Raw genomic sequence first — 26,218 nt, 5'->3', positions numbered from 1 at the left:
TTCTGGGTCTAGACCTCAGGCTCACCCAAGGGCCCCCCACCCTGCCCCCTCCCTCTCATTCCTGGAAAAGGTCCCCAGCTGTGGGGCTCAGCCAGACACTGGGAGGAGCCCCAGAAGTCTCGTCTCCGAGGCTTGGCGGCTCCAAGGACCTCAACCAGCCCAGCCTGCCTGTGGCTGGGAGCAGCTCATTAGTCTCACCAAGGAGCGGCAGCTGCCCCGTCCCCCCTCCCCATGCTGCCCCATCCTGCAGTTTGCCCCTTGCCTTTATCCCCCCAGAGGGTGGGCAGCAGTACGAGCCAGAGCCTAGAAAGGGATCCAGCCCAGAGGCGCAGAGGGGAGGGAAGGCGAGGGGTCCCCCGACACGCCCCCCTCCACCACCCCTTCCCGGGCGGCTGCGTGTGCCCTGCTCAGTGCTGAGGCTCTGGTGTCTGGGAGCTGGGCTTCCCGAGCAGGGCGGGCAGCAAGGGTGGCCAGGGAGGGAGGGCTCAACGGCTAGTGTGGAGCCACTGGAAGAGCGGTGGAAGGACCTGAGGGAGGGTTTCCAGAAGCAGAAGGAGTGCCAGAGGCACCGACCTCAGCCAGGCTCCAGCCCAGCATCCAGCAGCCCAGGCTGCGGCCCCAGGCCCCAGGGGCTCACACTGACCGGGGGGAGGCAGTACGGCCCAGACCCCTCCCTCGAGCCCCACCCCTGCCCTGCTTTCTCCTCCTTCCTACAGCCCAGCCCAGTCCTCTGGGCAGCCTGACCACGGCCTTAGATGTCCGCACAGTAGGACCCACTCCCTTGGTACCTACCTGCTCCTCCCCCATTGGCTTTGCCCCACCACCACGGGCACGTGTGCCCCCCGCCCCCACAGAAAGCTCTCTGCTGGCCTCAAGGGAAAGGGATACTGCCCCCACGGGGAGGGGTGACCATCCTGGTGCCCACAACCAGGAGGGCCTCAGCAGCCACCCACAGCACAGAAGTCGTGGGGGCCATTCTGTCAGCTGCGCTGAGAGCACTTTGGGGAGAGTCCACCAGCCAGCTGCCCCAGTGGCCTTGGGTTGCCAGAGAGAGGCTGGGCTCGGTTTGTGGGAACAGTCCTGTGAACGGCAAGAGCCAGCGGGACTGGGTGCAATGCTTAAGCCGAGGGCCCGGGGCCTGGGCCAGGCTGGGTACCAGCCAGTGCTGGGAACAGTGAAGGCCCAGGTTCTCAGCCGGAGGGTGAGGTGCGGGCAGCACTCGGAGGGAGGAGGCCAGTGGGGAGGGCAGGCCATGGTGGGGGGCCAGGCGAGCAGAGGAGGCGGTCCTGTGCCTTGCCTGGGCGTCCCAGGGCCTCCTCCCCAGCCCCCAGCCCCCTCCGAGGCGGCCATGGAGGAGAAGTTCAGAGCAGGACCACGCGGCCAGTGGCCTACAGGCTAATGTTCCCCTCAGCCTCTCCCTCCCTCTCTCTGGGCAGGTCAATAACGCCACGGCCCGAGTCATGACCAACAAGAAGACTGCCAACCCCTATACCAACGGTAAGCGGCCCAAGACCCCAGGGAGGCTGCAGGGGCCACCAGTGGGGACAGGGCCCAGGAGGAGCCCAGGCTGCTGGAGGCCAGCCTCCCTGGATGCTGAGTGCCCCCTCATGTCCCGGCTCTGCCGCGGTCAGAAGGGGGTGGGTCAGCGAAGCAGGAGGAGAGCTGGGGCCACCCGCCTCCACCCACACAGCTGGTGAGACCCCCCTGCTTTCCCGAGCGTGGCCGTACCCAGAGGCCGAGGACAGGCTTCAGGCACAGGGGGAAAGTGGCCACTTCCTGGATCGTTCCTTATGTTCTAAGTGCCATGGCTAGAGGCGCTCGGTATTTAATGGGTATGATGACAGTTAGAGGGACAGCCCCCCACCGCCCAGCCCTGGGCCTTGGAAACACGGAAGCTTGAGGCCCCGCGGGCCGTAGTGTGCGCCAGCTGAGCGCTGTGCCCGTGTGCACCTGGACCCGACCGTAAGCAGATGTGGCCGGTCTTCTTTGAAACAAAACAGCTGATGCTGAATGCTGGCTGCAGGGAGGCGTGGAGGGACGGCTCTCAGCCTCTGGGTGACTTAGCGCCACCCGGCAAGGATTGGTGCAGGGACTGGTTTGAGTGCAGCTGGGAACTCTTTGGGGCCTTTTTGACTCTGTTCCTCTCGCCAGAGAGCAGCAGCCCTGCTCCACCGGGACAAGTCTCCCGGCAGGGCATGGGCTTTGCTTCCCACCCCCACTAGCAGGGAAGAGTGGACTGAGCCACCCCCAGACTCTCTTGTCCTGGTGTGATCAGATATACATGGAGTCAGGGGACCGGCCAGCATGGAAAACCTAGGGCAGGACAGTGGGCGGATCTGCCTCCTGACTCGCCAGCTGGGCCCCCCAATCTTCCCTCCTGGGGCAGGGCTGGGGCACCGGCCAGACCCCATTTAGATGAGATTATTGTCGCTCCCGTCCTGCTCTTTGGAGGACTATCAAAGCTCAAATTCTTTCTAAAAATCTGGGGGCTCCCCGGCTTTGCGCCTGTCCTGAGCACACGCTGTGTTTGACTTCAGTGACCTGGTGCTCAGCACAGGAAGGAAAGAGGTAGACGTTTTTACAGGCCCGGGGTGATCCAGGGGGCTGCGCAGCCTCTCCCGAGAGCCACACGCCCCTGCTTTCTGGGCAGACCTGAGGATGTTGAGGAACGTGGGATTCGGAAGAGAATCCATCCCTGAACAACTGCACCCTTGGCTCGGAATGGGCACAGAACCGAGGCCGGTTGAACGACGGGGAGTGGAGAGAGGGAGAAACCTCTGCCCACTTCGGTGGCAAACATGGTTTCATTTAAACATCTTAGTTGGCCCTGGGCAAGAGTGACAAGGGCTGCAGTGGGCCAGCCCTGGGTTCCCTGCAGGTGGCAGTGAAGCCCAGCTCATGGGCTCTGTTGACTGAGGCTTGACTCTGCTTAACACTTCAGAGGACTCAATTCATCGGTCGGTCAGAGGGGCAGAAATTTCCACTTCAGGAAATAGACTCACAAGGTTTGACCAGGTGTTACTATTTGCTGAAGAAACAAAGGATCCACCCAGGTGGGTCTCAGACTGCCTCTGTCATCTGGGGTCCCAGACAGTGAATTGGGTCCAGAGCAACAGGTGGAGGCACCCAGGATTCCAGAATTGGCAGAGGGAGGTGCCAGGGCCATCCGAAGCAGAAGTGCAGCCTCTCTGACTGCACCCAGGAGAGCTGCCAGATGGGACCTAAGGGAGGTGGGCTTGGGCCACTGGCTCAGGACTCTGCTCCATTGTGGATTTTTACTAAGAAGACTCAGTTCTTGGGACTGGAGGTCATCCCAGAAGATGAAGCGTTTCTTCCCCCCTGACCTGGTATTTATGGAAGATTCCAGAGGCCTAGCAGTAACGTTCAGACGCAAACATCTGTGCTGGTCGTGTGATGGTGGACCAGGGATGGAAGGCGACCCACAGTCTCATGGAGAGTGTGGAGAACGGGCCCCCAGGAGGAACAAGGCCCCAGAAACTCTGTCCTGGACACCTCCCGGCCAGCCCAGCAGTGGGGCTGTTAGAATCTGGGCTTGAGACGTGGAGCTGGGCTGGGGGTGTGCTGCAAAGATAAGACCCTGATAAGCTGAGGGGCCAGGGGCTGGGCCTGGTCAGGTGAGCTGACCCCACCCTCACTTCCTGACCACCTGGAGCTGGTACAGGCTCAACTGGCTGGTTTCTACCCCCAGAGCCTCAGGTGGGAGCAGGCCTTCACCCGTGCACCTGGGTCTCTGGTGGGAGAGGATGACCAGCCTGCCCACCTGCAGAGCCGGAGAGGCTGGGGGCCAGGGAGTGGCCAGGAACGTGGGTCTGGCATCCCACAGCTGGTCTGGCTCTGCCACTCTCCAGCCCTGTGATTCAAGGCTGCCGCGCCTCCCTGAGCCTCCATTTGCTCATCTGTAAGATGGGAGGTCGTGACACCTTCCTCGTTGGATGGGTCTAGGACAGTGTGGTATATGGTAACGTGGTCAGAGGATGCTAGCTGTCCTTCTCATTATCCCTAATCCCAAGCCCCCTCCTCCCCACCTCCTCCCCCGGCAGCCCTCCCACCGGCTGCTTTGGGGGAAAACAGACACAGGATAGCAAAAGCAGGACTCAGCACTGAGAAAGGGAGCCCCGACCCAGGACAGAGACGGGCAGGAGGTGAAGGAGATCGCCGCCGTGGCTGAGGCCGTGCTCCTTTACGGCAGCCTCTGACCCTCCTGGAAGGCAGCCAGATGCCCACATGAGACAGCTCCCATGAGATTGGGCCGTCAGGCACTAACGTACCCAGGCCACCAGCACCCCGCACCCCATCTGGGGGCCTACAGACGTTGCATAATAACGCGTTCCACTTTCCCTCCTCCTGCTCTCCTGCAGACACTGCAGACCCCAAGCTGCTGGGGCCAGTGCCCCAGGACAGGGAGGGCCTGGGGCAGGCTGGGGAAGGCCGAAATGCGAAAAGAATCAAGATACCAGGAGGATCGTCAGCAGTGACTGGGTCTCTGTCAGGGAGCAGAAGGCACTCAGCCAGTGAGGCTGCAGCATCCCAAGAGGGGCCCAGGGACTGTGTTCCCACCTAATCCATCTACCCTGACTGCAGACGGAGGGGTCCCGCCCGTCCTCTGCAGTGGCCACGGCCTCGGAATATCCCAGTGGGGCTCATCCTGGAGTCTTTGGGGTTCCCAAGCATAGTGTGAGGTGGGGAGACAATGGGGAAGACAGTGATTGGGTTTCTTTGCTTCTCTTCTAGGCTGGAAGCTAAACCCGGTGGTAGGGGCAGTCTACGGACCTGAATTCTATGCGGGTAAAGGCTGGAGCTGCGGCGCAGGGCTGGGGCGGGCCTGGCCAGGTATTGGGCGGTCATTGGCCAGTCGTCCTGGGTGGGAGGACGTGGCCAGGGGCGTGGCTAGGCGGGGACGTTTTTCGGGTGGGCGTAGCCAGGCCGAGGCGTGGTGGGGCGTGGCCATGTGGGAGTGGCCAGGCGGGATGTGTGGCCAGATGCGGCCGTGGTCAGGCCCCAGCCCTCCTGCCTCCCCTCCTTCCCTTAGCCTTCCCTCTCACACTGTCTCCTCTCCGACGCCCTTTCCTGCAGTGACGGGGTTCCCCTACCCCACAACCGGCACAGCTGTTGCCTACAGGGGCGCGCACCTACGGGGCCGGGGCCGGGCTGTGTACAATACGTTTCGGGCTGCGCCGCCCCCGCCCCCCATCCCGACTTACGGAGCGTGAGTACCTGGGGCGCACAGGGAGGGAGGCTTGGAGAACGGCCCCGGGAGCGTGGGGAGGGGGGCGTGGTGCAGCCAGAGGGGCTAGGCAGCCTTTCCAGCACTGTGGCGCGGGGGTGGGGGGCGGTTCACACAGCAGTCGCTTCCATATCAGTACACCCACCTCCGCCCTGCCACCGGATCTCAGGGTCTCTGGCATGTGAGGGATGTTTAGAGCCCCAGCACCTTGCCCAATGCTTTAATGGGTGGTGGTCGGCCCTGGAGCTCAGTGGGCCTTCTCTAAGCCCTCCCTGGTCCGTTCCCCGGGGCCCGGTGCCCTCCGACCCTAATGGGGGGCGGGATGCAGCTGCCTGGGGTGGAGTAGGGGAAGGGTAAGCAAGGTGGGCCGACGGGCCCCTGGGTTTGTGGGAGAAAGGAGCTGACCAGCAAGGGTGTTACTCTATTGTTATACCAAAACAGGGCACTGGAGCAAACGCTTGTTAAAATGCCAGTCCCATGGGCAGGGCTGGCACCCTGCCCCCTCCCTCCTCAGCAGACACCGGAGCCGGCCTACCCCACCTCTCCAGCGTTCCCACCACTTTCTTGTCCGTTTGCTTCCAGGGTCGTGTATCAGGATGGCTTTTATGGTGCTGAGATTTATGTAAGTGTAGCCCCGGGGCAGGGAGGGTAGAATCTGGCGTTTCATTTGTCTCAGTGAACAGTCAGTGTCTCCCACTCCCGGCCCCACTCCCCCCACCCCCTCCCGTCCTGGGAGCCCAGGGGGCGACCTCAGCACAGGTAAACCCGGGTTATCTGTGCTCAGGGTGCGAGTAGCAATGGATCCCCCAGCAGCCCGATGAGCCAGGCGTGTCTTCTCCGTTTCACAAGGTGTCAGTTGTATGATGGGGACAGTGGGTGAATCTCCCATATTCCTAACAGCATTGGGGTCACTGAGTGAGCCCCCATAGGCACCCTGTGTCCATTGCAGAGGCCAGAGAGAGACCAGGAGGTAGAGGCTCCAGGGCAGACCCCCTTGATGGGGTCCTGTCTCCTCTCTTCTTTCATGGGGCTGCACTTACTGCTTCCTCTAGCTCGGAGCCCTTGCTGACGACCCCCACCCCCACCCCACACAAGACCTCATTTCCATCCTGGGTGGTCGCCTGTAATTCAGCAATCCATTGGTCAGGGCTAAGACGTGGTCTGAGTTAATGCCCTTTGCCCTTGTCCCATCCCAGTGTCCAGGATAGCACCGAGTCTCCATACCCACCAGCATCAAAGTCAGGGGTACGCTGGCCTGGTGGCAACTCTGTGAGCACCTACCGTGTGCCAAAGCTTTGAACACAGCCAGACATATCATTGATGCTCACCCGTGCGTGTTGAACGCACAAATGGACGCATCAATGAATGAATGAATGAGGTGAACAGAAACCCCACCTTGAACCATGCCACAAAACCAGAAGCCAGGTGCCCCCAGGCCTGCACCAGCTACCCCTCACCTGGCCAAGATGAAGGTTGAAATGCTGTGTCCAGCCCACTAAGCCCGTGTGCCGTGTCCTCCCCTTACCCTGCAGGGAGGCTATGCCGCCTACAGATACGCTCAGCCCGCAGCAGCCGCGGCCGCCTACAGCGACAGGTACCCGCGGTGGGCGGGGGCGGGGAGAAGATGGATGGGTCGTCGGGCTGGGCTGGGACAGACAGGAACCCTCACCCACAACACTCAGGGCCTGGGGGTGCCTCCCTTTGGTGGACACAGGGTCTGGGCAAAGGAGAGCAGGTCCATGTGAGCTTGGAGACCCCAAGACAGCAAGCCCCAAACTTCTGTAATCACTTCCTGCCTGCAAGAGAGGGGAGCCTTGGGACCCCCGGGTTCTCGGGTAGCGGACAGCTCCTCTGATGCCCAGCCCTGGAGGCCTAACCCCCCTCCCCAAGCTCTGGAGGCCCAAGTGAGAAAGGTAATTAGGAGCGTTTGCTTCTGCTCAGGCACCCCTCTGACGCTTCTCAGCGCTCCCAGACCTGAAACCCTTCAACCCCGAGAAAGAAAGGCAGTGTGTGCACCTTGGGAGCAGAGGCCTCTGCCCACCTGAAAGCACACCCAGAGGCCCAAGGGGGGGTTCTCTTTTGTTTTGAGGGCAGGTCTCTTAGGGGGGGCTGGCCTGTCACCTTTCCCTGTGGGCACTCGGCCTATTGGCTGCAGAGCTGCAGGCTGGGGAAGCGTGCGGGCTCCAGTACCGGCCAGGCGGTGGGCGCTTCGTGGAGGACAGCCATCGCATGCCGGCTCTGGCCTGGGAACTGCCCAGCCCTCCCTCTCAGGGGCAGGCGGCACCCTTGGACCCACACCTTCCTCGCAGCCTCACACTGTGTCTCAGCCTGTGGGTCTTGTCGGGGGCGCAGCAGGCCAGCGCTCAGGGTCAGCACTCGCTGGACGTGTTCAGAGGGTGACCGGTTGTGTTGCCTCCAAACAGGCAGGAAGAAGAAGGGGGCGTGCAGGGGAGGGAGGGGCCTTGGGGCACCGTCTGGGAGGAGGCAGGAGACCTGCTGGCCCCCCAAATGCCCCGTTGCCCACACCCCACCCCCTGTGCTCACCTCCCCAGTTATGGCAGAGTCTACGCAGCTGCTGACCCCTACCATCACACCATCGGCCCCGCGGCAACCTACAGCATTGGAACCATGGTAAGGAGGCTGGGGCCTGGCTGCCCTGAGCCGTGACGAGACGGCTCGCGCTGCAGCCAGGTGTGTGGCGGGGGGCGGGCAAGCGGGCAAGCCCTTAGGGGAATGACCCAGCCCTCGGCCTGGTGCCTGGAAGACAGAGGCCTGGATTTGAGTTGGGGGAGGACTTGCCCCTTTGTGCCCTTGTGGAATTAGAGGGAGGCAGGTCTGCCCAGACAGTCGGCTGCCCAGTAGTGACGTCTGGTCGTCTGGGAAGAATTCTGGCGTGGCCCGGTTTTCTGAGCCCTGTAACGAAAGTCCCGTCCGGGCCTTCCGTTCCCGTCACCAGGAAAACCAAACAAAACCCTCCGGCAGAGGCTCCAGAGGCAGGCAGGGCCTCCACTTCCCCTCATGTGGGTGTGTCCGTGCCATGGTCCCTCTGTGTTCTGTCACCTCCTTGCTGTACCTTTTCTCACGTCGAGGTAGGGAACAAGGGCTACCTGCTGTTTCTCACCCAAGGCCCTGCTCCGTGGCCCGTCCGTGGCTCCGGCTGAGTCTGCAGGCCCTCTCCTGGGGAGATGGGGCCTCTGACCACGGGCCTGGGGCGGGACGGAAGGGGCGCACTCCTGGGCTTGCTGAGGCCGGAGGTGTGTGGGCCAGTGTGTGTGTGTGTGTGTGTGTGTGTGTGTGTGTGTGTGTGTGTATACAGCTGTGGCTGTATCCATACAGCCCAGCTCACTCTGTACCCCCAAATCTGCTTGCAGTGGACACCTACCTCCCAGGCCCATCCCACCCCTAACCCCAGGGGGTGTTACTGTCGGTTTTTAGCTAGCTTGGCATCCAGCATCAAAGATGAAAACATTTTTGTGGGGGTCAAGAGGGAGGAGGTTCAGAGACAATATGGATTTTTTTTTCATCTCCCTTGTTTTCGATTACTCCCTCCCAGTTTTTGTTTTGTCTTTTTTGATGTTTAACGAGCCTCAGACATCCCAGGCAGCCTGCAGTGACTGCTGGCAGCCATGGGGCCCAGGCCTCTGGGTGGGGGGCCCACACCCACTCCTGGATGGAGGCCCCAAAACCGTGGCTTGCAGGCCCCTTGGCTCCAGGATCGTAATTCACAGAGGGTTCCCTCTTTTTTCTTTTATTGATTTTTTTAAAGATTTTCTGTTTTTTCCCCCAACTTTTCTTCTCTGGCACTTGCCATTTTCTTCCTTTTTCTGGGGAAACTGGTGGGTAGGGCAGGAGGTTCCTGTGCAGGCCTCCCTGACCCAGGGGAGCCCAGGGGCACCGGAGAGCAACAGTGCCAAAGGCCTGTCCTCCCAGCAGGATGGAGGAGGCGCAGGGACCCCAGAAGGCCCCACGGAGCTGGGTGAGCAGATGCAGCCCCTCCTGGTAGAGCCAAGGCCCTGGGAACCCTGACAAGAGGTCCCTCCACCCTCCCGTGCCTGGAGGGGCTGAGTCCTGACCCCGGCAGCCCCGCTGGGCGCTGAGGAGGTGGGGCTTTTGCTCAGACCTGCCCCCCAGATTACAGATGACAGAGAAAGCGGGCAGGGAAGGGCCAGGCCTGAGCCAAGACAGTGGCCAAAAGACATCTCAAGCCTCGTTATCCAGAAGCACTGTGGCTGGTGACCCCAGCACCTTCCTGACCCCAAGACCACCACATCGGAAACAGGCCCAGGGCCCCTCCTGCTGCCATGACAACCAGCACCCATTCTCCCCAAGGCAGACCATGAGGCGGGCAGAAAACGGGATTTAGCTATTTCTCTTTTTGTTTTTCCTTATTTTTTTTTCTTTTTGCTTTTTCCCCCCCTCCCAAAAGGCGGTACTGATTGGCTGTTTTTCATCTTTGATGTTGCAGGCTAGCCTCTGCCGAGGAGGGTACAGCCGCTTCACCCCCTACTAGCAAGAGGCCCAGCCCCTAACAGCATTCACACTGACTGCCTAGTACACACCAAACCCAGCAGTCCAAAACCAGGCACAGCCACCAGGAGGACAGTACGCCCCTCCCGGTCAGCGACACGCGCCGCTGACCTCTGCGACTCTAAGTCCATAGGTTTTACCTCCGGCCAACTGGTCTCCCCACCCCCCACGATGGCGTGTGTGTCTTTGACCCTGGTCACCCCTGTATGTCTGAAACCTTGGTTCCTATTTTGACTCTGTTGACGTTGTGCCCCCCCCCCAAGCCATTTCAGGTACAGTATGCACACAGTGGGAGGGGCTAGGCTGGCAGAAGACCCCTCCCCGAGAACTAGCAATAGAGCCCGAGAGGGCCATGCCCACTCCCCATGCCCCCGGGCTACAGAGCCACGGAAGACGCCAGCCCGGCCTCCCCAGGAAGCCACCCCAACCAGTCTGGGCCAGAGCCCCGGCCCCTCCCCCAGGGTTCAGGAAGCAAGGGGCTCCCGTTTGTCTGCCTCAGTCGGTGGGTTCCTAGCCTCTACAGTACTCCTCCCTCCCCATCGTCACCCAGCTTATCACAGGAGTAAGTGTCTCTGCCCTCTGTCCCCATCCAGCTAAACTAACATTTCTGATTAAACTTTATTGATGTTTCCTGCTGAAGTTGTCACAAGTCGTGCGGGAGCCCCACCAGCCTCAGGGGTTCCTTAGCCTCTGTTATAAGAAGGGAGAGCGTAGGGAGAAATTTCCCTGCCCCAGAGCCCAAAAGCGGTCCAGCCCTGCAGCGCCCGAGGGCCCTCCGCTCAGCCTGTCTGCCTCACCGCCCACAGTCTGTCCTCTCCAGCCACAGTTTTGAGATGGGGTCCCTGCCAGCCTGGCACCTGGGTCTGTGCAGCGCCAGAGTGCAGCACCATCTCCCCTTCCCCAACCTGAGACATTCTTATCCAGGTACATTTCCGGAGGGGGAGTCTGAGTGAGAGAGCAGGGGAGGGTGGTGCCTGTCCTCCGGACTCCCTGGAGGAACAGTGCCCAGCATCCACTTGCCGTCCCGAGAGGCCTGGGGCTTAGCTCTGCTGCAGGGCTCTGGGGCCTGCAGGTGAAGCCGAGACAGCCGCGGGAGCTTTTGGAAGTTTCATACGCGGCCCTGGTACCTCTGCGACAGGAAAAAGTGGCAAGGACCCAGGAGGCCCAGGTTTCCTATGTGCCAGAGCTGGGCTTCCAGGGGTGTGGACGGCCAGCTAGAGGGTGCAGGTCCCCGCCAGCCAGGGCGTGAGCCTCCGCCGACTCCACCAGCACATCTGTCCTGGCTGGTGGAGTGGGAGGTCACACGCAGGGTGCCCAGCCAACTCACCACCACTGCCCAGAGCACCTTCTCAGCTGCCTCATTCCAGACCCCCACGTGGCCCATGCAGCGTCATCCACCCACCACGCCCTGGCCTCTGCCCTCATCTGCGCCGAGCAGCCAGACCCTGCTCACCCAGGTCTTAGCAGAGTCCACCAGCTGCGTCTGCCAGCTGCGCTTATCCCTGCTGCCCTGTTCTGCCCCCACCACCAGCCGTGCCCTCTCTGCCCTGGAGGCCGGAGGTCTGCATTAAATTCCCTTACGCAAGATGAGGGGGCTCCTGAAGCTGGGAGTGGGGCCGGTTTGGGGGCGCCTCCTCTCTTCCCTCCTGGCACCCGGGGTCCCGGGTCCCGCTGCCCCGGCAGCACGCCTGGCCGGTGCTCCTGTGAGCTGCAAGTCGCGCCTTTCTGTTTCTGTTGTAGTGAAAGCTTCCACCGTTTCCTTCTTGGACCATGAAGGGCAAAAACAAAAAAACACAAAAAAATCACAAAACAAAAAACAAAACAAAAAAAGATGTTCAGATCCAAGCAGCAAAACAGCCAACCAAACCGAGAAGCATCCACCGCGTCCGAGTCCGCGAGCCCGCGAGCCATCGCACCACAGCGAGGGAGCAGGTCCGCGGCCCCCGGCCGCTGGCAGCGCGCTGGCAGGAGGGAGGCGGGAGGGGAGGGACTCCGTTTTCTACCACGTCTTCCTTCCGGGCCCCACTCGAGGCAGCGTGGGCCAGCGGCGAGCGGCTGCAGGCCCAAGCAGGAGGAGTGGCCAGCAGGACTCGACCTTGGCTGCCGACTGTGCCAGCGGAGGGACGGCTGGGCGGGCGCGGGGACGGGGGCTGCTTTTCATCTCGGGGCTTCGGCTGTGCCCAGTCACCCTGTGTCTTGCGCTCTGGGCCCCGGCTACCCCTCCTGCCGCGCCGCCAACACCTGTGTCCTGCGAACCTGGGGAGGAGTTTGCAGCCACTGGAGGCTGTCCAACCAGCAGCCCTGGGGTCCGACCTCAACACCAAGGGCTGATATGTTTCCAGAACTACAGGGCACCCAGGCCCCCTCCCTCCACATGAGGGGGCTCTGGCTGCCCAGCCAGGGGTGAGGACCTTGAGGCCGAGGTCTTGTTCTGACTGGTCGTTTCTGGTTCCCTTTCTGGAGAACCTGGGCCTGGTCCAGGAGAGAGAAGGTCAGCCTCGCGCTGCAGCTGGGAAGAGCCCTCTGGCCTCCGCCCTGCAGGGCCCAGTCCTGCAGAGAGGAACAGAGGGACGGGCCGGCACCTGGCTGCACGGCGAGGGTTCGGGTCACGGTGCTATGGGTCTGGACGGCACGTCCAAGCAGGGAGAGCCAGGGGTGGGGGAAGGCCTGGTGGGTCCGCAGCCCCCTCCCCTGCTCCCGGCTCAGGTCCTAGAGTCATGGGGGCAACAGACGGCAGGCAGCAGGGAGGAGCCGCTGGCCAGGCAGGGAGAGCTGGAGTCGGGGGAGCAGCAAAAAACAACAAAAGATGTAGTCTCCCAACATGGCTCCACTGTCTCACGAAACTTTAAAAGGAAAAAAAATACACCTCACTTTATATTCAGCATCAGCTCCTGAAGCTACTGAGATGAGGCTCCTTTTCTATTCCCGTTGTACATAGCCCCGCCCTGCCTCCGGCTTCGTCCTCTGTACAGGCCCCTCCACCCTCTGCTGTTCTCGACCCTTTTCTTGCAGCAGCTCCACCCCCGGCCCTGCGCCCTCCCACCCCTCTCGACCCCGGGACTGCAGCCAGGCCCCAGGCTTCCTTTCTTACCATTCTGTATGCTTCCAAGGTGTGACCATTCAAAACAACCGCATTATTATTATGAAGATTATTAATAAAGAGTTTTCTTCAAACCAGGACAACTCTTTTTGATTTGCCAGCTCCCGGGCACAGAGGGTAGAGGGCACAGAGGACCAGGACGCCCACTGTGGGTGGCCCCAGGACGGGCAGCTCCTCCCAGGAAGCCAGATGGCCAGAGGGGAGTCAGAAGACCCTATGGGAGACAGTCCAGAGCCCCCATGCTCTCCTCCAGACTGCCATCTCCCCATCCCATCCCGGGAGTCTGGAGGCAGGGCTCACACGTGCTCCCCGCAGCCTTGCCCTGTCTACCCTGCGAGCAAGGTCTGTGACGTTACCAGCAGAGTCTGGGGCAGAAGGGCCCCCCGGCCCCACCAGCTGCTGAGTGGTGGCCGCTCCACATGTGTGCCTGATGACCGGTGGGGCAGACATCTGAATACAAGAGGGCCGGCTGGGCAGTTGAGGCTGGTGCTCTCAGGGATCTTGCCCACACCACTGGCTCTGCCTGTGCGCCGGGGCCCAGCCGTGGTCCCAAGGAAAGGAGCTGCCTGAAGGTAAGCCCACTGCTCCACCCCGGGTGTGAGTCCCCAGCCCCGGCGCAGTGGGGTGGAGGACAGTGGCCGCCATCCTCAACTCCCAGCCAGAAGAGGAGGGAGAGCTGGGAAGGGAAGCAGCAGAATCCAGACCAAGAGCCTGAAAGCCTTGGGCTGGGGGCTGCGATGGGGGCGGACTCCAAAGCCGAGACGCGCTGTCCGCCCCACGTCTCACCAAGACCTGCGTTCTTCATTTTTCACAGCGTCGGATCATTTATTTCGGAGCGATTACACACGCCAGAGGGGCACAGGCTTAAACGCCGACAAATTATTTTCCTGCATACGAGCCTTTACCGTCGGTGGGACGGGGGACCGTGCTCCTGGGAAGCTGGGGCTGTGCGATCCCGCAGCACGCCATGCTCTGCTAAGCCCCCTTTTTTCTAATTGCTTGCGCGCCAGACTGTGAGAAAATAATTGCCACTATAAATTTTCCCTCCTTCTCTGCATAAAATATTCGGAAAACCAGCACTTAAAAAAAAAAAAAGCCTCCTGAAATAAGAGCAGCGGGGCATGACAGCTGTGCTGCCCACTTCCGGGTGCCCGGTCCTGCCCCCCACCTCTGGGAACTGGGGTGGGAGGAGCTAGGAGCCCCCACCCCATTTCCCCCAAGTTCAAAATTGGGGGGGGACTCAAAGCATGCCAGGGGGAGTCAAGGGAGCGGTTCCCCAACCCCGACAGTCTCCTGACGCTCCAGATTCACAGGGAGAATCTGGGGTGCTGGGAGACCTGTTCAGGGTCAGCCAGTGGAGGTGTCTTCCTGGCCCGCAGGAACCCTCTTCCCCCGTCTCAGACAAACCTATTCCCATCCTGGGGCTGAGCTGGGCCACACGCGTGGGGCATGAAGAGTAAAACGTTCCCAATTAGGAAAGACGTAGAACCAGAGGTCCTGCGTCGGGCTGGGAAAAGGGCACGTGGGCACTCATGAAGCAGGGCAGGTGGAGACAGAGGCAAACGTCGGCCCCGGAAGGAGAACCCCTCCGTGTCCTGCGATCCTCTCCGAATTCCGAGGACCAGGATGGCTGCTGTGTGGCTGCACTGCCGCCTGGCGGCCACTTCCTTCACTGCGGCGTAAAAATCAAGTCTGCTGACCCTGCGTGACACAGGGGGCCAACCCTCCAGCTGGGAGGTCACCCCAGAGGGTCCTGGCCCTTGGCATCGTCCACATCGAGTAGCACAGGGGGAGGACAAGAGGAACAGGAAAGTAACCCCCATCGTTGGCCTATGAGGCCTGGGGGTGAGAGACCCCAAGAACGAGGGGCTGACGGCCTTCGTCAAAGGGTCAGGGCACAGCCCACTCAAGCCTGGAGAGGGCAGGGGAGCAGGGTTACCCAAAACTGCGGGGTCAAAAGACCCCTCCCGGGAAGCCACCGCAGTGGCCCAGGTGTCAACAGGGGAGCTGTGTGGCTGGAGAAGCCATCTCGGGCTCGCCTACCCGCCTCCTCCCCGTGCAGAGCGCTGGGCAGAGGAAGGAGGGAGGTGCGGGGAGAGAGAAGGAAGCGGGAGGAAGGGGCCACAGTGGGGCAGGCCGCCGTCCCGATGCCTTGATGCTCTGGACTAACACCTGCTCAAGGGAGCAGCGGAGCCGGAGGGTGTGACGGAGGTGGCCCGGAGCCCGCACCCAGGGCTGGGGGGCTGCTGGGTGCCCCCCGAGGGCCTTCCTGGGCCCTGCCCGGCCTCCTGCTGCCCGAGCTCACTGGCTCACCAGCTTGCACCTACGACCCGGAAGAGACGAAGCAGGACACAGGGCCGATGGGAATGCTAGGAAGTGGCTCTGGCTCAGGGGGACGGTAAACTGGGAAAGCCAGGACACGAGGTGGTCTGGCCCGGGTGCCTGCCCTGCCTGGGGCTGGTGTGACCTGGCGCAGCGTGGCTTGGGGCTCCCATTCCTGGGGAAGAGGTCTCCCGGGGACACCCTCTCAGCATTTGCAGGGGCTACTGTTCCTGAGCTACTGGCCCCCCCACACCCCGCTGCTCTCCTCCCCCATTGGGGCCCCTCTATCTCATTCCCACCCTTGGAAGCGCCTCAAGGCCCTACTCCGAGGCCCTCTCGCCACAATTAAGCTCGCTTCTAATCGTCCCAACTGCAGGAATAAAAAGTCACCACTGTCAGCATAAGCGTCTTTCAGCCTATTAGGCAATTCCCTTTATGGAATTTTCTAGATTAAATTTCCCCAAACCTTTTCACTTGTACCCGGAAACTGTATACTACGGAGAGGGATTAGACAAAAAGCGGGGGGTGGGGGGGGATCCATTCACCGCTGGAATTATCAACTCAGCAAACTGACTTCTCAGTTTTCCTATCCCAATGCCCCAACGAAGAGCCACAGCCCACAGCCTTCCGGGGCCCGTGATCTTCTGGCCCAGCCCTCGGGACCCGGGCCTTCCCCGCACACGGGTGAGGCCCCAGTGCGGAAGAAGTCTTATCCTTGAGGTGGGAGACTCTGTGCTTTAATGGTCGCTCATGTGCGGGGCGTGGAGTACAGCATGGCCGCCCTGCCCCACTCGGCCCGCGGCACCAGAAACCCCTCCTTGGGGATGGGTTCCACCAGGAACTCCACATGGCCATCCCGGCCAGGCTCTGCGGGTGCCACTGCTAGGTCCACTATCCGATACCGGTTGACAAAAGCCAGGCCCAGGAGCGTGGGCTTCTCTGGCTCCGACAGCCCCCTGCAAGGAGAGTCACCTCCTGACCCTCGGCAGCAGTGGATCCGGAAGCATCGGACGTGAGGGAGGAGGTAGGCCCAGTGCAGAGTACAGCTGAGCCGGAGCCCAGCAGGGCCGCTCTCCCCCTCGGAGGCGGCCGGCTGCCAGCGCACCTGCGAGACAGTCACGGCCTGCACCTGAGGCAGAGGGGTCAGCAGGCTATTGGCATCCACCACCTGCCAGAAGAGAGAAGGCTCAGCACGGCCCGAGAGCCCAGGGCTGGTTGGAGGGCGCCTGGCCCTGCAAGGTCCACCCCCCACACCTCTGCCCCAATCCCCCCGGGCCAGCGGAGGCAGCAGGGGGGCGCTCGGCCTCATCTGCAGCCGGACAGATGCCCCAGCCGAGCCCCAGCCGAGCCCCAGCCGGCTCCCTGAGATCCCTCACCTGGATCTCTCCAAGGCGACAGACGAAGTTCTCCTCCTCCTGGCTGCCCGGAGGCCGGGAGAAATTAACGAAGAGCGCCTGCAGGAGGCAGCCCCGCAGATTCACTTCGTAGCAGCTGGGAGAGGCAAACAGGCCGGTCACAAGGGGCCTCAGCTCGGCACCTTCAGACTGGCTGCTCAGAGGCCCCGAGCCACAGGGAGCTCCATCCCAAAGTGGGTCTTGCGGTCTTGTGTCACTGAGCTGCCTGAAATCCGAGGGGTCGGCCCAGGGCCCCTCCATTCCTGCCAGTTCTGGGGTTTCTCAGTGGACGGCCCTCACTCTTCAATCCCCACCCCAGCGTGGCCATCCCCAGCGGGGGATTCAACAGGAAGGGGAGGGACTCACCGCTGGACCCAGCCCCCGCTGAGCTGCTGGCCGCAGCGGCCCACCCATTTGGCCAGCTTGGTCGGGGGCACCCGGAGGGGTCGGGGACTGCGCCTTGAGCTCGTTTCTGCTGGGGCAGGAGACACAAGACTTTAACAAGGAGAGTCCAAAGGAAACCGCACTGGGAGGTGTCACTGAATCGGGAGCCGGGGGCCCAGCAAGACTCCCTGGTGGCCCCAGGTGCTCTCGGCCCGATGGGCTGAGGCCTCAGGAGAAGGGGAACAGGGAGGAGAGGAGGAAAACTCAGGGATGGATGACCAGGACTGGCCCGTGGACATCCTCGCTCTCAGGGCGCAGCTGGCACGAGACCCCCCATGGGAGCACACCTCCAACCCGCACCGCAGGGCCACAGCCCAGAGGTTCCAGCTGAAGGGCGAAACTCCCTGTCCAGGCCTGGACCACAGCAGTACCCCCAACCCCAGCTGCCCCCGCACCCCATGCAGTTTTCTAGCTTCCTCCTCCCCGAGACGTCCCCTGAGAAGGCAGAGGCCTGTAAGGAAGGAAGGAGCCATCCCCTCACCGCTCAGCGCCGAGATGCCTCCCACGTGACAGCTGCCTGCGTCCCCCGTGGTGAGCTCCAAAGCCACCCCCACAGCCGAAGGTCCTTCTAGCTTGTACACCATGGACAGGAAAACCTTGGGCGGCACTGGGACCTGCAGGGAGAATAACCTGGAGGAGGAAGGTCCTGTGATGAGAGGCCACAGGGAAACTGCTGGGAAGCGGGACTGTTCCGGGTCCCGTCCGCCAACTTCTCCCTCCAGGACGGGGAGGGGGAGCGGGCTGCCCGCGAGGCCAGCCTCAGGTCTGCGAAAGGAAAATGCACACAAGAATGTGCAGGTAGCTGACGCTGCTCTCCTGGACACTCAGAAGCGGTGACGATGGTAAACTGTATGTTACGTGTTCTTCACACAATAAAACAAAACCCCGGCTCTGTCCTCACTCTGGCCTCTGCTGCCCACCTGCCCAGTTAGGCGACTGACATGGATGATGGGGGAAGATGACAGGCCCTACGTCTCAGCCCCACTCACTCACCTACCTCACAGACACGTTTCCAACCTCGGGCGGAATCAGCCCCCGGATAAGCAGAGAGCTGCCCCCGTTCCAGGCGTCTTCCAGGCAGCAGTGCATCTTCACCCAGCCCCGTCCGTCCCCTTCCAGCCTGTGCTCTCCAAACAGGGGCTGGATTTCCTGGGCACTCAGGTGGTACCAGGGCCCCACGGCCTCCTCCTGAAGAAAGAGACAGAAGTGGAGGGAGGGCAGGGGGCAGACGGAGCCGTCACGCCCAAGGCCCCCCACACCGGTCCCAGGTGAGGACCAAAGACGAGAGAGAAGGCAGCCCCTTCGCCAACATGCGGCACATCCGGGAAGCCCCTCGCCCCCGGCCACCCAGCACAGGACCCACGCACCTGGCCATAACAGACTCTTCGAGTCCCCATGCCCAGGCAGAAGGAAGTGACAAAGGGCAAGGAGCAGATGCTGTGCGTGGGCAGATAGCGTTCCAGCAAACTCCAGAACCTGCGGAGAAACGCACGGAGGCTCAGGTCCACAGAGGGCTCCGTGATGCCCTGAACTCACTCTTGCGACTCCAGTCTTTCTGGCACCCCTTCCCGAGTGACCGCAGCCCCCCACTGCAAGCCTGCAGGAAGTAGTCCCTTGGGGGTCCCCAATCTTTGTCCTTCCTGCGTAACTAACTGGTCTCCACGACCCCCAGGAGCAGCCAGGGCAGCTGAACCCTTTGCCCTGCCTTAACCCCACCCCCAGGGGAGCAAGGCCAAAAGCTGGCAAAATCACCTGAGACCCTCCCTGCCATTGGCCACACTCAGGCCCCGGGACACACAGGACTCACTTGTCCTGGTTCTGGAAGAAATCCCCCTTCTCCAAACACTCGTACACCCAGCCAGGTGCGAAAAGAGCCACCGAGAACCCGTGCTTCCGGATCAGCTCCAGTGACTAGGGAGACAGCAGTTAGGGAGATGCCCCCGTCCCAGCAACCAGCGTCCACGCATGGCGATGGGGGGTTTGGGGAAGCCGGGAGCCTGGAAAGGGAGGCAGGAGCCCCAGCGCCACTCCGGGCGTTTAGGGCTCGCCCCTGCAGTTCTGCAGCCGCCCAGAAGAGGGCGCGGGCGGCGGGGAGGCGCAGAGGGGAATGTCCGAGGGGCAGGGGCCAGCACGGGGGGCGACCACGGGATACACGTCTCTCTCTCACTACACTTCACACTATATTATCAGCCTCACAGGGGGCGGAGAGAATCTTCAGTTATTGGATTAAATGTATTCACTTAAAACTTAATTAATGAGTTGAGAACGTCCCCACGGCGCCCGGGGACAGGCTGATTCCCCACTTATCCCACACCAGGTGCAGCAGCCCCCGCGGGCCCCTCTTCTCTTTTCTCACTGCTGACACCGCCTGCCTCGCCAGAAAAACCTCACTAGTTATCAAACCAGCAGTTCCCGAAACTGTGGGAGTTTCACCTCAGTCCTTCGCCCTGGGCTAAGGAAACACCAAAATATGCCCCCCGGCTTGTCTCTCGAGTCCCCGTTCTCGCTTTACAATGCTAGCTCAGTGCCCTGCAAAGCACGTAGTCCAAGAGGAAGTAAAAGCTACAGGTGAGACCAGCAGTCGGAAGAGGTGCTTTGGACATTAACACCTAGGTAAAAATGGTACCATCTGACTGTAGAAATGGGCTGCAAGGTAGGATTTCAGGGCAGACCTTGTTTCTTGGTGCTTCAGTTTCCCCACTCTGGGGAGGATCACCGCTGCCTCTCTTTCCCTTGAGGTGCAGATGGCAATGAAAGGTCCACAAAGACAGCAGGCACCCGGGCCACTGCCACCACCTCCCAGGCCTCAAAGGCCACCACCCACCTTGTCCGTATGGAACCGGCCCCCGACGACATTGCCCCGGGCGAACACATCCACTCCCACGTACACGTCGGCCAGGCGCTCCCCAGCCTGCCCCAGCATCCGCTCCAGATGTTCCTCCCGCCAGTTATAGTTGGTGAAGAAGCCATCGCAGGAATCGAAGAAGACCCTGGGGGCGGCAAGGGTGGGCTGTAAAGCCCGGGCCTTCTCCCCTCAAGCACCTGCATCCGCTCAGCCCACAGACTGCGGCCAGTAAAGCTGGGCACGGCCGGGCTGACCAGGCGCTCCTTCTCTCTGGTGGTGCTCGGGGTGTCAGACAACTCTGCCCGGCCCTCACTTTCCCCAAGACAGCCATGCTGGCAACACCTCCGGAAGGCAGAGGGAGCTCCTGCCCCTGTCCAGGGGCCCAGGCCGCCCTCCTGCAGGCTCACCTGTTGTGCTCGTTGAGCTCATCCTGCCACGTGAGTTGCCCGCTGCTCACCACGCTATCATACCAGAGCACCAGGCCCCTGGGGACCTGTTGATGCAGCTGAGTGGTCAGGTACCGGAGGAAGTGGGGCACGTTCCCCACGGCGGCCAGCTGGAGACAGGGAAGGAGACAGACCTTCCGTGAGGCCCAGAGAGGTCTGTCGTGAGAAGCGCCTGGCACAGGACAGACAGGAGGACACTTAACCCCAGGAGCAAACGGGTCCTGGTCCCAGAAGCCCCTCAGCCCCACGGCTGCCGAGCAGAGGGTCCAGCCAGAGGTCCGACTTTCCGTTCTTTCTGAAGCAGGAAGGACATGGACACAGCAATCAGGAAACGATAAAACGCAATGAAAGGGGAGGGCGGCGTGAAGAGGAAGCCACACATACGGCGCGAGCAAAGCAGAGGCCACCTTGAAGGAGCCAGAGAAGCAAAGCTCAGCGCGCAAGGTTTCTGGACACCGTGCTGGAGAACATCCATCTCCCTGTGAAGAGGCAGAGGCGTAGGGGCCGGCTCCAGCTGAGACGGAGGAAGTGCTGCCGTAGCAGGGACCGGCCTGACGAGGCCGAGGAGTGCGATGGAGGGTCCCCACGGGGCACGGGGGCAGGTGTGCTCACACTCAGAGAGTTCTCGATGTTGATCAGCCAGCCATCGAATCGGAAAAACTGGGCAATCAGGACCAGCTGACGGGCCACCGCCTGGTATGAGCGCTCGTCCCCAGCCAGGAAGGCCTCACAGAGCCGCTCCCCTTCTTTCCATTCGGTGATGAAAGTCCCTGTGGGACGGGAGAGAAACAAGGTCGGGCCCGGGGATCATTTCCCCTCTGACCCAGCAGTTCCCAAGGTGTGGTTCCTGCACCAGCTGCGTCACTGTCGCCTGCAAACTTAGAATTTCAAATTCCCAGCATCCCCAGATATCAAATGAATCGGATCCCCTGGGGGCGGGGCCCCAAAATCAGTGTTAGACAAGCCAGTAAATGATTTGGATTCAGGAGAAAGCTTGAGGAGCACTGCTCTCCCCAGGGGTGGACCACCTACAGACCGTATCCAGCCCCCTACGTCTTTGTGTAAAAACGGTTTTACTGGATCACAGCCCAGCCCATTTGTTTGTCTATTGTCTGTGGGGGCTATTGTCTCTCTGGCAGTTCCAATAGTGACCCAGTGGCCTGGAAAGCTGAAAATATTTACTATCTGGTCCTTTCCAGAAAAAGTTTGCTTTTGCCTGTCCTAACCCATCAAGGCAGGTAAGGAGCTCTACCCACTAAGAAGCAGCCAAAGCCCAAGCCCTTTTCTTTTTTTTTTTTTGCTGTACGCGGGCCTCTCACTGTTGTGGCCTCTCCCATTGCGGAGCACAGGCTCCGGATGTGCAGGCTCAGTGGCCGTGGCTCAAGGGCCCAGCCACTCCGCGGCATGTGGGATCCTCCCGGACCGGGGCACGAACCCGTGTCCCCTGCATCGGCAGGCGGACTCTCAACCGCTGAGCCACCAGGGAAGCCCAGCCCAAGCCCTTTCATCACTGGGTCACCTGGAAGGTGTGCCAATGAGTCTGGCAGGGTTGGAGGCGGGTCCCTGGCTCTTACCCAGCACACAGACCCCATGCCTGTGGGCAGCGTTGGTCCAGCCTACCGGGGGGATGGTGACCATGTGATGGCTGAAGTACACAAAGATGTCGATGTACTGCCAGTGGTAGAAGGAATAGGGGTTCTGCACGGCTGAGCCCTGAATAAACCTAGTGAAGAAAGAGAACAAAGTCAGGACCCAGAAACAGACAAGGACACGACGACCCCACAGTGAAAAGAGAGGGCAATGGCGAGTGAGTGAGGATTCTCTTCGGTTCCATCCGGTCGGCGCTAACGGCAAGCTTGCTGTGAGCCAGGCCCTGCCTAACGACTGGGCTGAGAAGCAGCACAGGCCACAGCCCGGACGTTGACAAGCTTGGTCGCAAGGGAAACGTTTTCACCAGGCCGTGCAGGTACCCCCCGCATGGGACCCGATGGACTGAGCGTGTTTAGCCTCAACAAGCAGACAAACACAGGACAGAAGGAAAGAGACGGGGAGGGGCTCATGCAGAGCTCCCGTGCCTGGGGTCCCACTCTATTCTGAAGTCAGCAGCTCCCCAGGACACGGCCTGCCTGCAGGTAAGGTTGGGGTTGACAACCACGTGAGCTACATCCGAGGTTACATCACCCGCCTCTGTCTGTACCTTGATGGCCAGCTCTGACTCAAGCCTTCCCAACAGTCGTCATGTCCAAGATTGTTTTATGGACGTTTAAGATCTCTAAGCTGACCCCGAAGCAACCTGGAGGAAGTGCCCCCGGCTGCGGGGGAGAGGGGGTGGAACGACTCCAGAGCCAGTGGGCCAAGATGGAAGGGAGCTCGAGTGAGGAGGATGAAGAAAAGAAATCAGCTGAAGAACCAAGTTTCTGGGCCAGGCCATCTGAAGAGGGTCCCGGCTGTGGTGCCCTCTCCAGCCTCCCAAACTTCAGATGCAGGTAGTCCCCAGAATCAAACAGTTTCAGAGCTGAAAGAGGCATCAGCTATTGCCTAATCCAGTGCCCTCTTCTTACAGACGAAACAAAGAGGCCTGAGTTCCTCTCCCAGGTGGTGGCAGTGTGGGCTGATGCCCCATCTCCTGACTCCCCATCCAGTGCTCCTTCTGCCACATGGCACGCTCCCGCCCCTCCATCCCCTCCCGCCAGGTGATGCCCTCGCAGTGTCCTCACTTGTCATCCAGGTACCCGCCCATCATGTCATGGCACATCAAAGTCCGGGGCCTCCTGCTGCTCAGAGGGGGCTGCCGACACTCGGGGGGCCCTAAGGCCACGTTAAAGCCGTCCTCCACGTTGGGCGTCCATGCCAAGAGTTCCTCCAGGGAAGACAAGTAAAAGCTGATGGGTTCGGTGGTGTCCTTGTCATAATATCGAACTGGTTCAGAGGAGGGAAACAGCGAGGCATCAGTCGAAATTATGGGATTAATAACAGAAAACTTGAGATGGGGAGGGGACAGCCCTGTCCAGAAGCTCCAAGAGTGAACATGGACACAAGTGTTCAGAGCCTCGGTCCTTCTCACCTGGCAAAGGGTCTGGGGTAAAACTGACCACTTCTCGAAAGACTGCTTCTTCTTGATCCTCTTCAATTCTAAGCAAAGAAGGAGTTAAATTTCTTTTAAATAAAAGGGTAAAGAAAAAGAGCACTTTGAAGCCAACAGACCAGCCCGCGCTTAGACATGCAGGGGGAGATGGCCTCGGGCTTACATTTTTTAATGCAAACTATGGAAACGTGCCTTTGCCCATTCTGTTCCCTCAAACTGGAACACCCTTCTGTCCATTCTCCACCTACTGAAATCCTCCACCTCCTCAAAGACCAGTTCAGATGTCCCCGCTCCAGGCACCAACCCCTTTCCTGCCCAGCATGGGCACGAATAATCCTAATTACACACGCTGGCCTGCCCTGAGCAATTAAAAGTGCCACGCTCGGATCCTCTGCGCAGATCCACCGCCAGGGGTGGGAGGCACGATCAACGCATTTCGCAGATGAGGATGTCAAAGCTTCCTGCCAGGGCGCCAGGATTCCCAGCCTGGCTCGCTGCTGAGTTTCTTTGTACCAGTTCTGGCCTCGCCGGCCTCCTTTTTCAGATGAGCGATCTCCCGAAGGTCACAAAGTCAGTAAATTGTAGAAGCGATATCTGAACTCAGTTCGTCTAATCCCTATTCAAAGATAATTTTTAGAAAAAGGTGAAATAATAATTCTCATTCAGGTATAAAAATAGACAAATGTTAAAGACTGTCCTATTCGTTAATCAGAGAAGGAACCAGACAGGTATCATAACCAGTTCAAAAGCGAATCAAAAAAGAGAGCCTTTTATAGATCAGGAATATTGAAATGAGAACGTTAATAGAGGCAGAATGAGTTTTTCCGCAGGAGTGGGGGGTGGGCAAGATCACTGAACGTCTGGACAAGACAATTTACACGTTGTAAAGATGATAAAAAGCTAGAATCAGATTAAGTGGTACAAACTACTGTGTATGTATAAAATAAATAAGCTGCAAGGATATAGTGTACAGCACAGGGAATATAGCCAATATTTTATAATAACTATAAATGGACCATAACCTTTAAAAACTGTGAATCACTATGTTGTACTGAAACTTATAATATTGTACATCAACTATACCTCAACTTTTTAAAAAAGCTAGGATCAGATAACAGCAGGATGTGTAGTATGTAGACAATGCATAGTTTCCACTGAAGCACAAATTTTTTTCTACACCCCCAAATCTGCAGGGCCCCAAGCCCACAGGGCCTGGAGGTATCTCAGATGTGGCACCTCCCCAGCATCTTGGGCACAGAGGGGTTCCCAGCGTGTGGATTGTAAGGAGAAGCGTCTGGACTCAAGGCTGGGCCCCGCAGGGCTGAGTTTGGGCCCGCCCAAAGCGCCCCTCACCCAGCCCCCAACACCCCTTCGTACAGCCGGGAGTGTCCTGCTGCCCAAGCCAAGTTGAGTGGGCCTCTGTATTATCACTGCAGACTTTGAACTTTATGAGGCCCCAAGCTTCCATAAACCCTGAGAGTGGGGAAAATGATTAGGCTGTGGAATACGTATCCCGGCCATGCTGCAAGGGAAGACAGGGCCCTCGGGAGCAGGCGGCAGCGATCACAGGGAGGACAGGGACTGCAAAGCCCTGGGAAGTCTGCCTTGAGAAGGGGGCGCAGGGTCAAGACCCCCCTCTGGCTGTGCTCAGGGGAGCGCAGAAGATGTGGAGTCTGCATTCGATCTGCATTTAAGCCGCTTGCCTGCAGCTTAGTGGTAAAAATAAACTTGCCATCCTCAGAACTCAAACATAGTTCTTAGAGATCCCTTAGGGTAATGCTCAGCCTCTGGGGGGAAAAATACTCGGGCCTCCCTTCCCTGCTCCTCTTGGCAGTGTTGTCCTCTGGTCTGGGGGAGCAGGGAAGTTTAAGTCACCCTGCACACCCTCCCCAGAGCAGCAGGGAAGACTCTGGTCTGTGGCCTCTGCCTTGGCCCCTGCTTTGCCGCCTGCCCTGCAGGTCCCTGTGGCTCCTGGTCTCAAGATCCTTGTCCTGGGTCAGGGCGAGCCTGGAGGTCCGCACGTTTGCCTTGAGCTCACGCTGGTCCCGCTGGGGCTCCACACCCCTCCAAAGCCTGGCTAGGCCCCCTAAAACCCTCACTTTGTAGCGTTTCCAGATAAAGTACAGGACACCCAATTAAATTTGATTTCCAGATAAACAACAAATGGAAACGGGACATGATTATACTATGCAATTATTTCTCATTTACTCGAAATTCAAAGTGAACTGGGATCCTGAGTTTGCTAAATCTGGCAGCCCTACCTGTGAATCTTCGCTGCAGCCTTGCTGCAGAGCCCCCTTGCCCCGCCATGGGGGCCCCACCGACACCTCCTGGCTCTGTCCATGCCAGCACAGGAAGCCAGGTTGACTCGGGAACCTGAGCCTGGGGACCTCCCCTGCCTGACCGACCAACTGTGCCACCGGCTTGATGCTGCGCACCTCGTGTTTCCTGCACTGGCTGCCACGTCTGCCCCTCGGTTGGGCCCAGCGGAGACCTGGACTCACACCTGCTTGCTTTGCCTTCCTCCACTCTCTCCCTTCCGGCCTCCACAGTCTCCCAGGGCCAGGAGCGAGAACCAGGTCACCTGCTCCACAGGCTTCATTGTTCATATGCTGAAGCGTGTGGCAGCAACAAATTGTCCCCAATATCTCTCCTCCCCTTGTACTTTAGGGAGAGAAGCCCATGTTTTAGCTGGCAGCTGGCTGCTGGCTGCCCAGATGAAGACAACATCCCCAGCAGTTTAGAGGGGCCTGGCGAGCACATTCTGGTTTCCAGATGAGGATGGAAGTCACACTGGCAATTCTGGCTGT

At 60.1% G+C, this 26,218-nt stretch overlaps 2 protein-coding genes across 6 annotated transcripts in view; one reads left to right on the top strand and one right to left on the bottom strand.

Moving 5' to 3' along the window:
* The window catches only part of RBFOX3 (RNA binding fox-1 homolog 3), a 334,917-nt gene extending 323,315 nt beyond the window's left edge, over positions 1-11,602 (top strand). The window contains exons 8-14 of one of the 5 annotated variants that reach the window (XM_024760895.1): positions 1,437-1,497; positions 4,753-4,806; positions 5,095-5,227; positions 5,828-5,867; positions 6,778-6,839; positions 7,798-7,876; positions 11,513-11,602. In XM_024760895.1, coding sequence (XP_024616663.1) covers positions 1,437-1,497; positions 4,753-4,806; positions 5,095-5,227; positions 5,828-5,867; positions 6,778-6,839; positions 7,798-7,876; positions 11,513-11,515 — 432 coding nt within the window. In that variant the 3' untranslated portion in view covers positions 11,516-11,602. Of the gene's footprint in view, positions 1-1,436; positions 1,498-4,752; positions 4,873-5,094; positions 5,228-5,686; positions 5,874-6,777; positions 6,840-7,797; positions 7,877-9,710; positions 9,756-11,512 lie in introns of those variants that run through there. The other 4 variants (XM_024760893.1, XM_024760896.1, XM_024760894.1 and 1 more) reach the window with 4 other exon arrangements.
* Positions 11,603-15,595: 3,993 nt separating this feature from the next.
* Positions 15,596-26,010, bottom strand: ENGASE (endo-beta-N-acetylglucosaminidase). Its single transcript, XM_024760624.1, has 14 exons — positions 25,913-26,010; positions 23,388-23,455; positions 23,041-23,242; positions 21,898-22,046; positions 20,936-21,093; positions 20,285-20,433; positions 19,857-20,022; positions 18,840-18,943; positions 18,400-18,508; positions 18,030-18,220; positions 17,514-17,662; positions 16,955-17,063; positions 16,571-16,685; positions 15,596-16,362 (listed from the first exon to the last, which is right to left on the bottom strand). Exons 1-14 carry the CDS (start codon positions 26,008-26,010, stop codon positions 15,943-15,945), a joined length of 2,187 nt encoding a protein of 728 aa, XP_024616392.1. The 3' UTR covers positions 15,596-15,942.
* Positions 26,011-26,218: the final 208 nt, after the last annotated feature.

The sequence above is a fragment of the Neophocaena asiaeorientalis genome, unplaced genomic scaffold, assembly GCF_003031525.2.
Source record: "Neophocaena asiaeorientalis asiaeorientalis breed wild unplaced genomic scaffold, Neophocaena_asiaeorientalis_V1.1 scaffold30, whole genome shotgun sequence".
In the NCBI taxonomy this organism is placed as follows: domain Eukaryota; kingdom Metazoa; phylum Chordata; class Mammalia; order Artiodactyla; family Phocoenidae; genus Neophocaena; species Neophocaena asiaeorientalis.
The sequence above is the reverse complement of the archived record's forward strand: the minus strand, read 5'-3'. Positions and strand labels throughout refer to the sequence as shown.